Below are 16,131 nucleotides of genomic sequence, written 5' to 3' on the forward strand. Positions count from 1 at the left end.
AACTATAACCATTACTGATCTTTCTTTATATATCTCCAGGATGTTTCTTAAACATCCATCATTGGTTTCTATTGTCTGTCTATGGATATGATTTTCATGAGGTGATTGGTTGATTAATTTTTTCAATTTGACCAGCTTGTCAAGTATTTTATTAAATTCTTGGTTGTGATACTTTTGCTACAAAATGCAATCCAATGGGATTCTCCTCCTGTTCAGCACACACTTCTTGACTGTCTTTAATCATTGCTATTATTTTCTCTGTGAAGCATGTATTTTTCCTTGAAATCAACTTATGCCCATGGCTCCAGCAACAATATTTTTATAAAAAGGTGCCAGCAAAGCTATTAAATATTCTTAACTGGTAAAAAAACAACCATTATCCCTAATCTTTTCAATATTGAAAATCAAAATCCTATCTTAATGAAGACAGCTTTGTTTGTAATTTATTTTATTTGCTTATGAATATTAATACCTCCAACTAATGTTTTTGAAAGTATTATATACCCCTTATAAAAAGCAATAAATTTAGAGTTACCTAATTAATTTTGTTATAAATTTGAAATTTATTGATTTATAAATTATGCTTAAAATAGTGAAACGTAAAGCTGATTAGATGGCACAGTGGATAAGAGCACTTTTTGTGTAAACTCGGGGATCTGAGTTCAAATGTTCAGCTCCCATATAAAAAGCTGAGCATGGCCTCACATGCCTTGAAACCCCAGCATTGAGGGATGGAGACAGGTGGAAGCTGATTGCTCGATGTACCCCCCAAAAATGGTGAGATTCCAATTCATTTAAACACCTCATCTCAAAGCAGTAAGGCATCACCTGATATTTTGCTCTTGTTGCTACATGTGTATGGTACGTGCACAGGCACACCTTCATGCACCCCCTGCACATCATACACACACACACACACACACACACACACACACACACACACACACACACACCTTGGAGCACACAAGAGAAAATAAATATAAACTGAAGAAGAATATCAAAACCCAACTATCGAATAGCTCCAGTTGTAAAAATGCATGGCACAGATGTGTGCAAAAGAAGCACAGAGGGAGTGATCTCTGAAGTAAAAATAAAGTCAAATAGAGTTAGCTCCTGGAGAACAGAAAGGGTATCAAGGAAGGGAGGGCAATTGAGTGCACTTGTGTTACTCATGTGTCCATGAGGATTGACACTTGTCATTGGTTTTAAGCATATTGAGGTCAGTGCCAACCTTGACAATTGCAGTTTCAGTGGAGCTGGTATGGTCTGACAAGTGGTCAAGAGAGAATGGGACATGGTTTTGTACAGAAAATTCCTCAGAAGTTTCATGTTTTGATAGAATCAAAGCATAGTACAAAAATTATTCCAAGAAGAGATCAGAGCTTGCAGCTATTCCTCACATGCTGTCATTTCTAGTTAAAAGATATAGTCTTAATTTGTTGCTGTGGACAGGAAGCAAAATATGTTTGTGAGAATGGAAGAAGCCTTTTCAAATTGCTCTAGAAACTGAAGGAAAACTATTTCTGGTGTGACTTAGCCTCTTCTCTAGGGCTGAGGATGGAAAATAATTTTTAGTGTAGATAATAGTAAGTTCTTTTATAGCCAGACAAGAAGAATTTCAATGACCTACATTATATATACATAAATATATATACATATGCATTATACATCATATTCATAAACATATACAATGCTTGCTTCTTGAAAGTTCATGTTACCATAGCAGTTATTCTGGAGGCACGTAATTATGTACTATGAGGAAGTAGGATCATGGTCATGTATTATGATCACATAGAATGAGAAAGTAGGGATTAGTAATGGTGACATCATTGGCCAACACACATTTGTAGCATTTCTCTAGCCTCTTAATGGTATGAAATATGCTTCTTCTCTGTAGTCCCAGAAGTCATCACAGGAGACATGGAGTCAGCGATGGCTGTGGACCTAAATCCCTGGGTAGAATATGAATTCCGAGTGGTGGCCACCAATCCAATAGGGACAGGGGATCCAAGCATTCCATCTCGAATGATCCGCACAAATGAGGCAGGTAAGATCCATGGCGTGAAACTCCTCTTTGTACGCCTCTCATCACTTCGAAAGCAAGTTGAATTAATGATTGCTCTATGACTGACTTGCCTGACACATTTTCTTAGTATCCTGAGTTTGTTTCCTGTTTTTGTCACTGCTTCCAGAAACAAAGGTTTATGAAATCTTAGTTTTCTCCCATCCTTGAACTTAAGTTCTCATGAAGTGGAGGCAATTAATTTATTCTTCTAAGAAAACCCATTAAATTCAGAATAGATCAACTCACCTTCTTATTCCCCAATCTACTTCCTAAGGCTCCTCCCTGCTGTTCTTCACCACCTCACCTGGATAAATTACACTGTGGAGATGCAGACAAGCAGACAGAATGGAAGTCTGTGTGCATGAGCTACCCATCTGCTACATAGCTTAGAAAAACAGAGTTCTTCCCAGTCTTCCAGAATAAGTCTGTCTAATTGAGAAAACACCCAAATGACCATATGAAAGAAACTAATTGTTTTTATTCAAAATCAAATCAAGATATCTTGCTATCACCCAGAAGGAACCAAAACAAGAAGCAGTAAAGACTAAGTCTGGAAGGTAGATCTTTTTGTGCAAATTCTTAATAAGATCTAACTTTTTGTTGTTATTGTTTTGGAGAGTGGGACAGGTTCTCATAGAACCCAAACTGGCCTTGAATTTCCTATGTAGCCAAGAGTTACCTTAAACTCTTGTTCTTATTGTTGAAGAACAAGATTATCAGGTTCTAAGATCTATCTATTATTTCCCTGTAAAACTCTATGTTAACTTTATAAAGATGTAGACAATTTCAGAAATGCTGTTTAAAAAAATGGTAATTATATTTCTCCTCATGTGATCTTTTCACATTGTATACACATAACAAATTATCACATATATGTCTAACAGAATACATAAGTAAGCCATATATTAAGAAAAACCCAATGATACTCTTAAAGGAAAACAAACATCAAATATTTGATAGTGGCAATAGGAAAGTGATAGAGAAATAGGGACCAAGCAGGCTTCAGATGTGAAGGGCAGATTTTAATATTTTATCCTCAGTCATTGGGTAGGAGTCTCAAAAAGAAGAACACTGAAAGGAAGATGTCTGTTTCCTTCATAGTTCTGTATTTGAAATGTGAAATGATATCAGATGCTAGCATTCAACATATTTTGTTGTTATTCTGTGTTTGTGTTTTGTGTTTCTTTGACACAGGGTCTTTCTAGGTAGCTCAGACTGGCCTGGAACTTGCAGACAGTACGTCCTGCCCTAAAATCCATGAATCTGCTGCCTCAGCCTCTCAGGCGCTGCAGTTACAGGCATGCCCCACCACAGCTGGATATGCCGTATTTCACAAGGAGCATTTTAAAAGAAAAAAAGGAAAGGAAGGAAGGAGGGAAGGAGAGAGGACACGGTCATACCATAGGTGCTCAGCATCTTTTCCGTAGAAGTAAAGCAATTTAGAAAATGAAAATACTTTAAATATGCTGGGAAAGTTACCTACAGAAAACTTAACTTTTTTGCTTTGTAACTTGCTCCTTCGATTTTTTTCCTTTTCTGCTTCTTTTAAATTTGGTAAATTTCAAATTGAACATTAATTGCTTGGTTGGCTAATCATACATCCATAAAAATCAGCCATGTTTTCATTGTGTCCAGGTGTTCATTAACTAAAACCATAACAGGCTAGTCATTCTTCATTTTATGTGCTCACTATGCAGATACTGAAATGATGGCAGATAGTAATACATGCATGTATTTTCTAAAAATACTGCCTTATTTTACATACTGCTAATTGTGTTTCATCAAAGACAAAGATTATTGTGTAATTTGGAGGCTGTCTAAAAATACATGGTTTAAACATAAACAACCCATTCAGGAGGAGTAATCCTTCTGAACTTTTTAAGTATGAATCTACTTCTGCTATTAAAATTTTTTTAGCACACCATTGCATTTTAAGCCAAACCATGTTCAGATGACGCATTTCAAAGATTTCATCTAGCTTTATAGCTGCCTCAATCATGAGTTGCTATGTCTACATTTATCCTGACTATCTGTATACATGACATACTTTATTCCATTAAAGTCTTACAGAAGAGGAAAGAGGTGATATGAAAAGTACATGAAGAGCTTGCTTGCCTCTTACAGTGAGTTGGGGAAAGGTGAGCATTGCCCACTCTATACTGCTTCTACTTGAATGTCAAACTCAGCTTGAGCTCCTAATGGCATAGAACCAAGTGTGGAGTTTTGTAGCTGTTTCCTCAGGCAGCACAGATTAAAAGTGACACCAATATCCTGAGCTAGCAGTCCCCAGTGACACACTCTGCCTTCGTTAAGTACCTACTTTATATTCCAAGATGAAATTGTTCTAATGGACCAATGAAACTTTGAAAAAGGACAGTTACTTTTGAGGGAAAAAAATGTCTCAACATTAGGATGTCGAGATTATGAGAGAGTATGCCTCTGTAAACTTCTCTTAATAAAAAAAAATTCTGAATTTCTAAAAAATAAAAACTCAAGTGAAACATTTCTATGTTAAAAGTGTTCCTTTCTCACATACCAAAAATAAATCATTTGCAATTTTCCTATAGGATATATTTTGATTTTTCTGTTCATCAAAACATTTCCATGAATATGATATAAACAATAGGATAAGGTAGACTGGCACCAGAGAGCATTGTTAAAGCATGCTGTGTACTTGTATCAAGGGTCCTTAGAAAACTCAGTACTTTGTACAATGAATATACACCAAAAAAAAAACAAAAACAAAAACAAAAAAAACTTTTTACCCAAAATTCATAAATGGGTTCAGTCCAACTTCTTGGCATAAGGAGGTCAAACCAGCATAGTAAATGTCTATTTTTACTTTGGTGCACATTTATATTTATAGAGCAATTTCAATTTTCTTACAAGTTTTAATTAGATTATCCAGAGAGAGAGAAAGATATAAATAGATAACATGTTTAATTAATGAAATGTGCTGCTCTCTTCAAACTAACGTGTAAATTTGGAATACAACTGTGTGAATGTTTTGTTATTTTAAAGATGTTGCAAGAGAGATGAATATAGATTAAGAAATGCATTTGAAAATATGAGATGGTTAAAGAGAAAAACAAAATGAATCCAACAGTGGCAGCTGTTTCTTTTCTTGAAACTCAACATTCTGCAAGTAACACATTAGAAACCTCTGACAAGTCAATAAAAAGAGGGGGCCAACTGTGTAACTTGTCATTCAGAAGTTTTTGCATTCTTTGTCTAGTAACAGCCATTATTTCTAAAATTTTTCATGTAGAGCTCAGTGTGTGTGCACGCGTGCGCGCACGCACACACACACATATACACATGTGCACATATGTTTGAAGTTTATCAAGTTACATGAGTTTAGATTTGAATTAATGTTCTGTTATGTCATTTGCTAGCTTGCTGAACACAGGCAAGGCTGCCTAAGGCTTTCTTACTCTCATTTGTCAAATTAGGAAAGCATCATACTCTAGTCTTTTTTCTGTTCTGTGGCAAACACTATGACAAAAAAAGAAACTTGGGGGGTAGGGAGGCAGAAGGGTTTCTTTGGCTTCCCCTTCCAGGTCACAGTCTGTCACTGAGGAAAGTCTAGAGAGAGACTTGAAGGAAAAACCATGGAAGGAATGCTGCTTGCCAGCTTGCTCATAGGCTCACTCACAGTCTGATGCTAAGCTAACTTTTTTATACAATCCAGGACCAGAATCAATGGATGGCATCATCCAGAGTGGGCTGGACCCTCCTACAAAGAATAATCAAGACAATCCACCGCAAAGATGCCCATCAGCCAATTTGATCTAGGCAATGTTTTAAATGAGTCTCTTCTGTCAATAGTTGTAGAGTGTGTCGAGTTGACAATTAGTGCTAATGATATGTTATAACCTACTTCTCTTGATCCTTGTATGCATAAGACAATGCATACAAATATTAACATCTATGTTGTTATCACCATCATCATTAACTGGGTTATTATATGACAAATGGGAATTTAAGCAATGATAGACATGCAAAATTCTCTTTTTATATTGAGGATATGTTTTCAGCTAAATGTATATGGGCTAAATATCTCTCTCCCAAGCAGGCTTTTGACCCTCACACACAGTCATTACATTCTTCTTTTTACCTAGTATTGAGTCTATAAGGGGGGGGTTGATATTTTCACACAAAGTAACATTTTTCTTTTGGCTCTTGTAGCAAAAAAAAGGCTAAAGAAGCAGAGAAAAGCAAGTATTGAATGAAAACCATGTATAAAATTGCTTATGCCAGAAACAGCTCTGTAGCTGCCTAACACATTGAATTCTGTCCACTGTTATTTTTGACTCTGAAATGGAAAATGTGACACAACTTTTCTGGCCACACAAGAAAAAATATGATCTCTGCATTTAAGGAATCAATGCTCTTACAGCTAGATGTATCAAGCAGACATGCAGATGAAAGCCTTTCCAGACACATGCTTCCTACACTGGACTAGCTCATTCACCTGTGCACAGAACAGAGCAGACTACTTGTAGAATTCAAACACAAAACAGCTCATTCTCCTCCCCTGACTTGTTCTCAATGCTCTTTGCTTGCTTCCTCCAAATCTCCTTATTTCACTCCCACCACACGCAGCTCCCTACAAATCTTACTCACATTCCAGACTTTCTGTTTTCCCTTATGTCCCAAGAATTTAACCAAGTATATCTGTGTGACCGTGAATTTGTAACTGTCTGTAGAGCCTAGTGGGTTCACCAGGAGGTCTACTACCTCATACTACCAGAATGCATCAGAATACGTGGATGAAATGGTCAAAATGTACTAATGAAACACACATGTACACTCATGTGCACACATGTGCACACTGCTGATCCATAGCCTCAGTCCCAACTATTTCCTCATCACTATTTGATTCTACAGAAGTCTCGTTTTTTAGACATTTAAAGTCTATTTCATTTAGATAAAAACCTTAATTTCACATGTCCTCATTTTCTTCCCTTCCATCCTAGCTCGGGTTCAACCCCAGGAGCTGTGATCTGTCTCTTTCCTCTTTCTGCTTCCTTTCTCACCTGAAACTGCTACTCTGGCTGGCACTTCCCAGACAGGAAGAAAGGGGACATTATCTCCATAGATGATGTCATCTCTGTCTATATATATGATGTCATCTCATGAGCTATCACTGGGTGTTAGATGATGCCAAGACTTCTTTTGTCTACCTGTTTTCTCTTTTGAGAAGTTTTGGGCTCTTTGGGGACATAGGAAACCCTCGCAGGGTATGATTCAACTAAGCCTAGTCAAAGCTTTCTTCCATGGTGTCCTGCGGCCCATTTGTTACTGTTCCACACACCTGCTTGTTAAGCCCTGGGAATATGAAAATGTTCTAAAAGCTACTTGTACCTCTGCTCAGGTAGCTCAGTGTGGGATAGAGTTCTTGTAGAAAACACTGAAGCTCCGTGTCCTATCTCTGGTGGAGACAGAAGCACTGAGCTCCCTCCTGGGGCCATCTTGCTCCTCTGTGTTTGGTGTCCTAGGAAGATGACCTATCCCCATTGGCAGCTGGTGGTGGAGAGAAAGCCCTGGATCAAGCCAGAGAGGGCAACAGGACAGGAAGGTGAGGCTGGCTGCCCTGTTCCTCACAAGTCTTCATCTTCTCTTCCCAGTCTCACCCCAGCATCTGAGGTTACACGGCTCACTACAAGTGAAGAAGAGGCTCGGTTCATTTTTCATTACAGTCTCTTCAGCTGCTCTTTGTCTTCTGGCTCCTGAAAAGATGCAGTTTCTGTTTTCATCTTTGCATCTTCAGAGACCCTGTCTGTAGTTGCTTTGAGACAATCTGACTTCAGAGGTTGATAGGGGAGACAGAATGAAATCCTGTTGTGATGATATATATTCTTCTATAACAAAAATAGCTTAAAGGTACAAAAATGCTAACACCATATAAGATAAGCCTGGATTAGTTTTCTCTGAAAGTCTGAATATTGACAGTGAATGGCATTTAAGGGAAATTTGAAAACCAGACCTAATAGGAGTTGGACTGAATTATTTACTCAGGACAATTGAAAATATACAGTGGTCATCCACTGCTGTGTACACAGGACCCAGACTGGGAGGGTATTTTAACACATTAGTCTTTCTCCTCTGTCTTAAAGAAAATATAAAGTATTCTGCTGCAGTACTTGGTAAAATCTTAAAGAAAATACCATTAAGTGAACATTATGACTTTCTTCAAGCCAATGAGTAATTTAATTATATTATGTAAAAGAAATGGTCCACAGAAAGATTAAAATAAGACAGAAATTATAGCAAGCAACAGACCCCTAAAACCAAATCTCAATAATTAGAATAAATAAAATAACAGTATGTATCATGTAGCAGAGAATATTTTTCAATTAAAAAAAAAACCCTATAGTCTAGGCAAATCTTTTCTCCAAAATACAGTTGAGAAGCATGCCTCCCGGTTCTGAGGCAGTTTGCATAGCAATCTGCTGATTCTAACAAATGCCTTCCTACAGGGAAACTATTCATTAGCAAGCAGGTCATGGCTGCAACAGTTTCAAAGCAAGAAGGAAGGATAAAATACAAGATGAAGGGCAAGCAGAAGATATCAAAAGTGCAGGGTGATGAGAAGGCATCAACCCATGAATGGGTCTGAGAAGAACCCAGGAGTGAGTCTGAGACTCCTCCTGTTTCCTCGTCTGAGTAATTCCATCCATGAGTTTCAGGCTTTGTGCTAAGTACTTGAACTTCTCCATATGCTTTAATTATCCCAGGCAGGCAGCAGTTCTCTAATGGAGTGCTTCCTCCCATTCTACACACCAGAAAACAGAGCTAAGGAGCTTTAAAAATAACCACAAGTTATCTACCAAGTAAATGGCAGGTCTAATGTTCTAACTCCAATCTTACTTCCAAATGGATGTCTCTTCTGTGATGATCTCCTCTCTGCACCCTTCTCTTCATTTTTAAAGGGTGGGTGCTATTTAATGTTTAATTACATGTATATACTTGTGTCTGTGCATGAGTATGTACATGTGAGTGGAGTTCCCCATGGAGACCAGAAGAGGCTATCAAATTCCCTAGACCTGGAGTGACAGGAAGCTCTGAGCCACCGGACACAGCTGCTGAGAGAGCTAAGCTGATAGCCTTGTCAAGAGTGGAAGTGTGTATGATCATCAGCCGACCCGCCAGGCCTTCTTCCTCTGGCCATGTCCTTTGTTTGCTCCTTGTATTGCACATCCATCAGCAACTTTCATTCAAAGGCTGCCCATTTTCTCCTCTTTCTTCCTTGTGGACCCTTACAAATAACCTAGGAGTTGAGATGAACAGCATTACTGAGTAATTCTGCCTCCTGTGTTTGTGATGACAATTGTTAGTAAGAAGGTTTAAAACTAAGAAAAATGCTACATTTCCTGAAATATTCTAGCAATTTCCTTTGAAAATAAAAAGGGGGTATATTGCCTGAATGTCCAAGTAAATACAGGTTACGTCAAGACCAAAGGCATAGTTACTATGGCAAAACAAAGCTAAATACCCAGAAAAGGTTTGTGATTTCAAGACCATAAGTGTGACCTTACTCGACTTTCAGTATTATCATAGGCCTCAGCACTAGATATCATATTATATAATATTAATTATAGCTCCAGGCACTCTGACAAACAATTATGAGGATAAGCTTTACCATCCCTGAGTGTGGTGGCTACTCTGTAATTCCAGAACTTTAATGGTGGATGCAAGAGGATCAGGAAGTCAAGGCCAGTCTCAGTCACATAGCAAATTCAAGGCCAGCCAGGACTGCATGAAAACTGTTTAAAAATAATTAACTAGATAAAAGGATAAGCAGGTATTATTACTTTCAGAAGACAAGTTGGATGGAAAAATAAGAAAGCTGGGATTCAGTGCAAATCCTTCTCTTGGCCAAGGCACTGTCTCTTTGGGTACTTGCAAACTCATCTGCTCTGTTAAACAATAAAACAATAGCTAACTCTTTAGGAAACGCTGCTGGTGTTTGGTGCTGGTTTGGAAACTTGGTTTCAGAGAGTCCAGTTTTTAATCTTTCTACAAGCTTAGCCTAATTGATAATTATTAATGGGAATATTTATGTACAACATACTTCAATTCTATCGGAAAAATGTGAAGTGTCCCTCCCGACTTCCATTTCAGTGTAGCCAATCTCCTCCCCTGGCCTCCATTCCCCTGCAACTTTGTTTCATCTCTCATACCAGCTACTGGGGTAACCACTCAGCATCTTAATTACAAAGACTTTCTACGGTCTCTAGCAAAGTCGTATTATTTAATGAGCCATGGAAATACTGTAAGAGAAATTGGAGACTTATTTTGTTTAGTTTTTAATTAAGCTGTAGTGGTATTGTGTAACATGCTATTCAAACAACGATATTTGCCAAGAGTCCTGTGATATTCTAGGCTGTTTATACTAAGGCAGTACCTTCTACTGTGGACATTCTGGATATCGACAAGAATGATGCCATTGTTTAAGAAAAAAAGAGACAATACCTCACATTTCAACATGCCAGATAAGACATGAAACAGCTAAGAATTTGGAGCTCATGTGTAAACTCTCAACTAGATAATCTATCCATGAAGGGTGATTGCTCAGAATTAAATGCAGAAGAATCAGTTTAACTGCTCAGCGTGTGCGTAAACTTGATCCTCTGAGTTAATGAGTTCGTGACATTTATCAGTAGCTGACTGAGGGAGAAAACCACCTCAATGCTTAATTCTAAATCAGGTTTTCACTAATTAAACTGAAGATATATTTGGTTTTAAAAATATGTGTTTCTCTGAAAGCATTTATGAGATTTTGATTTTGTGGATTTTATGCTTCTAACAAGAATTATAGAACCCTCATACCAGAAGAGCTCTGGAAGATTAAGTCAAATATATTATTTCATAATGTATTATAAACAAAAGGGATATAATTAAAATCAGCAAGCTCCACTGTGGTGTGGCAGAGATAATGACTGTGTGTCACCAACTTGCAAAGGAAATGCATGAGCATGCAAGCCACCATATCTGCATATAATTAAGAAATGTAAGTCAAGCAGAATTAGAGGGTGCAGCATTAGATCCCGACAGCAAAGCACAGGCCGCTGCTGCAGCTCTCAGGACCAACCTGTGACTTCTATCAGTTAGTCCCATTACATCTAATGAGCTTTTCAAAATCCATACATATACATTATTAAAACAGTCATAGGCCTCTTTTGGTATTGCGCATGTTTCATTAAAAATGATGATAGAGTGAGACAAAGAAGATCTTAGTTCTTTACATTGACTAATGATAGGTTAACTTGTCTCAAAATGTCATGTTGAACAGCTCGATTTCAAAGAGTATCTTACCAAAGAGGTTATTTATGGATAATTCAACCTGGGAATTACTCTCACAGCAATGTGTTAATTTAGGAAAAGTTTTATTTTGCTTGTATACTCTTTGGAAACCTTAAATATTTATTAGTTACTCCTTAATTCTTTTATGTTTATTTTATTTTATGTGCATGTCTGTGTACCACTTTTGTGCCTGATGCTTTTGAAGGACAGAAGAGGGCACCAGATGTCCTGGACATGAAGTTACAGATGTTTGGGAGCTACCCTGTGGGCACCAAGCCCATTACTAGTTACTTTTTTAGAGTATTTTTACTCAGAAAGTTACAAGTTATGAAAAACTTAAATATATTTTCTAAAATCTGAACCATGAATATCTTGTGCAGTGCTCCTTCCAGACTCTCTGGGATTGCAACTTTATGGTTCTTTGTGTTCAACTCTAGACCTTAGATTTTGGTGGGTTTGAAGAGAGGCTCACTTGGGAGAGCATAGATCATTCCACAGCTCCTGCCCAGAGGCTCTGAGCATCCCATCATTTCAAGGGCTGAACAAAACAGAAACGGTTCTTCCTATGCCCTGACTTTCTGCAGAAATATGAGTTCTTAATGACTTTATCTTCAAAGAAGTGAATTCAAAAATCTAAGTTCCAGATATAAACTTATATCAATGATGTAGAAGAACTTAGCCTAAGAATATTTAAAAGCAGTGTTATCAGATACTACATCGTGTTGGGTAAATGTAAAATGTGTGCCTACATGTATGTGTGCATTTTCTTATTAAGCAAATGTCCTAAGGGAAACCACAATGACTGTGTATTAACAAATTGTATTACATTTACTATTGCTTTAAGTAGACATTACTGATGGTCATGACACTCAGAATTCTGAAATTAGCCAGGAGCAGGACACTTGGGCATTGTTTCAGTTTGTTTTCTATTACTGTGATAAAACACCATAACCAAAGCAACTTGGAGAGGAAAGGGTTTATCGCAGCTTGTACTTGCAGTCCGTCATGAATGGGAGTCAGAAACTGCAACAGAAGCGAGGGGAGAATGCTGTTTACTGGCTTTCTCCCACTGGCTTGCTCAGCCTGCTTTCTTACACAGGACAGCACCACCTGCCAGGGTTGGCACCCCGCCCCCAGTGGGCTGCCCCTCCCCATGTCAGTCATTATTCAAGATAATAGCCCACAGACTTGCCTACAGGCCAATCTGATGGAGGTGTTTTCTCGATTGAGCTTCCTCTTCCCAGAAAACTCTAGCTTGTGTCAAGGACACAAGAAATGTACCAACACGGGCATATATCATTTTATCAGTACCCTTCTTGAAAGCTTCACTTGTACAACTTATTTATAGCAGGTAATGAATAAATGTAAAGTTGTATTCAATTTCACAGAGGTTTTCTTAGGAAAAGTGCCAAGGGGTATGGGTATGTCTCATTGTTACAGTAGCAATAACTGTGATTTCCAATGACGTGTGTGCCCACTGAGAAGCCCACCATTCTCCAAAAGATGGTTCCAAATCCATGATCACAAAAATGATCCTGGGTAAAGTCAGTGGACCTCAGAAAGCAAAAATAATGTTTGAAATGGAATTGTAGAGAGAAAAAGGGTTAATAGGGGTGAGCAGCAAACTAGAGTACGTGGGATTGTAGTGACAAGAATGAACTATATGTGTGCATGAAACTGTCAAAGAAAAATTCAACACAAGTTTTTAGAAACTCATTTTAATAAGTGATTTCTTGCTGTTCATATTAACAAGGATGTACTGACTACTTCGGAATACTGTCTTTTCTCCTTAATTGAACCCCATGTGGTTTCATTGTGTGAAGGTAACAACTATCTGATTCCAAATGCTTCTGAGGGAGCCCATGTCAGTGAGCTCCAAGATGAACAACCTGTAGATGTGTGTGACTATGGAAGAAAACCATTGACGGCTGTTGCATGTGCTCTGGACTTGGTACAGTTTGGTCCTAGGAATTCTTCCCAGTACAAGAGAAGAATTACGTCCAATGAGAAAAGAGACCAAGAGCATTTAAATTGGAATCTGGCTGAACAAACATTATTGATTGTAATGTACATCATTATATATACACAAGTTTTTCTTTCCCACTTCCCTAGTCCAAGAAGAATTCTTTCTTATTCTCCTTTTTAATACTATATAAATAAATTCTGCTTCAGATTTCTCATAGTATATAAAAGTTGTGTAAAATACATATCAGCAATTAATAACTTTTCATTCCAACAGGTAATGTACAGCAGTAAGTTTATTGTTTATGTGTATATCAATTTTGTTTTAAATATATGCTGGAATGCAAAGGCAGGATTGAATGTAGAATTAGGAAGACAGGCACAGAGCCTGGAAAATGATTTTTTTAACAGTTTTTTTTTTCTATTAACAGCACTTTACTTGAAAATATTCCCATTCAGCAGCAGATTTTGAGGTTTGGTGCAGTGAAGGGGAAATTTGTTCCTCTGACACATTTATTCTTTTAATCGTTATTCATTTGTCAAACTCGCACTGAGTGCCTCTGTATTTGCAGTGGCAGAAAGATTGATTTTGACAGTTGTTTCTAATGCTTATTCATTTAACTAGATTCTTATGCAGTGGCATTCTGGGTATGTTTTCCTTAAACTGAAGATCCCTGAGATAGTGCAGGTGTGGACCTGTGGATTTTTCTAGAGCCTTTGCAGACCCTGGCATGACAAAATATATACATAAATATATATAAAACAGTGGCAGAGAGGAGAAGAGGGAGTCATTTGAAGTGTGAAATTTACCTAACCATTAGTTAATACCCTTGGCTGTGGTATTATGAATTATATATATATATGTGTGTGTGTGTGTGTGTGTGTGTGTGTGTGTGTGTGTATGTGTGTGTGTGTGTGTGTGTATATATATATATATATATATATATATATATATATATATATATATAATCAAGTTGTCCCAGAGAGCAATGTATCTACCATGTATTTTGCCTCAATATTTGATGTGAAGATTCTCACTTAAAGCAACTGTTTGACTCATTTTAGTATTCTGCCAAATCTAAGAAGGGTGATAATGGGTCAAGGAAATTACACTTGTATATATTCTCCTCAGCCTCCATGCATTTTTCCCCACAGTTCCAAAGACAGCTCCCAGCAATGTGAGTGGAAGGAGTGGAAGAAGGCACGAATTGGTTATTGCCTGGGAGGTAAAAACAATTTCTTCACAAGTATCACAACAGGTTGTTTTCTTGGAAACTAAGGCTGTACACAGAGACTCTGCCCTGGTAAAAGATGGGATGTTTCTGTTTGAATGAAGAAATAGTCTGGGGATCCGCTCCTCAGATGAATGTGGCCCAGGAAAATCCTCTTCATCCTCACCCCAGGTCCCAGATGACCTTTGCTAAGTCCTTGGTGTGCTGGCTGTCGCACAGGCTCTCTCAGAATGAAGGCTGACTCTTCAAGCATGTCCCTTGTAAATCACTACAGGCACTTAGATTACTAGTGCAGTGTTAGTTCTTTCTGAAGCAAATAGCCACTTGAACTTCACTGGAAATCGAATCCATGAGAGAGGAAGGACACCACCACACTGAGTACTTGGTCCCTGGTTTGTCTCAACTCACAACACAATCCTGCTGTGAGTGAAGCTTCCTAATTCTATAGCCTGAAACTAAGTTATTGCTCTGTCAGCTTCCCTGACAATTAGAACTGGGATCAGAATTCCGAGTTTGTGTTACATTACAGAGCTCATCATACAATCTCCAAATCCTTTTGCTAATAAAAACAATGAGGATGGAATAAGTGTGAAAGATTCACTTTTACATGAAGCTAATTTTCTTCTTGCCATTATATAACTAATTACAAAATGTAGCTATGCAGCTAATGAACTCCATCCTAACCATGAAAAATTGGTCATGTTTGTTGAAGAAATAAAACAGTCTTAGAAAGCAGTGAAAATATGTGGATAAGCAGGAAGCTTCCATCAACACATTTTCTGTCATTTTTCTATCCATTCCTCTCATAAATAAAACTTTATGCCTTGTGTTAATATTTCTGTAGAAGTATTTATTTCCCCATATCTGACCCCCATTGACCCTCCTATGACCTTGACTTAATAATAGACTTTGTCTCTTCCTCCACTCAGTATACAGTTTTTCTTTAAATCAGATTTCATGCTTTAAAAATTAACACATAATTACTGGATATCTGCAAGGTATTGTATACTCTACTAGTGAGTGGCTAATGGCTTCCCTCCATTGCCTTGTCCATTTAGTTACTTCTGTCTATAACATGAGTTTGAAACCTTTAGAGAAATCTAAATGTAAGCCATGTATTTCATGAGAAGTTTTTAAAAATATGTAATTGTCCAGAGTGGATTTGTTTGTTTTTGCACATTAGGAAAACAGACACAAAAGAAAAGAACACTGGAAAATAGGTCGTGAATTCATCTCTCTTTGATTTGATCTACTGAGTGCTCTGAAGAGCATTATCTAGAGATGACAGACTCACAACTCCACATTATGACAATTGTCCCTAGCATGCTCTATTCTATGATAGAGTCCAAGGATCGGCAGTTCATATACATGACTAACTGGAGAAAACTTGTTTCACTTCAACAGTTTTCAATACTCTGGTGTGTCTCCTTGGATACCAACTGATATAATTCCATTTTTTATCTTGTACCTTTAAAGCCAATGCACACATGCTATCTTAGCTTCCAGCATATTAAAAAGTTCTGAAACTCTTTGCTGTAGTTCACCATAACTTTTGTAAAACTA

At 37.6% G+C, this 16,131-nt stretch overlaps 1 protein-coding gene across 1 annotated transcript in view; it reads left to right on the forward strand.

Moving 5' to 3' along the window:
- Cntn5 (contactin 5) overlaps positions 1-16,131 on the forward strand; it is a 1,130,804-nt gene that overhangs the window by 1,068,287 nt on the left and 46,386 nt on the right. Inside the window, exons 19-20 of the mRNA XM_037208201.1 lie at positions 1,898-2,047; positions 14,492-14,562. Coding sequence (XP_037064096.1) covers positions 1,898-2,047; positions 14,492-14,562 — 221 coding nt within the window. The remainder of the gene's footprint in view (positions 1-1,897; positions 2,048-14,491; positions 14,563-16,131) is intronic.

The sequence above is a fragment of the Peromyscus leucopus genome, chromosome 7 (genome assembly GCF_004664715.2).
Source record: "Peromyscus leucopus breed LL Stock chromosome 7, UCI_PerLeu_2.1, whole genome shotgun sequence".
NCBI classification, from domain to species: Eukaryota; Metazoa; Chordata; class Mammalia; order Rodentia; family Cricetidae; genus Peromyscus; species Peromyscus leucopus.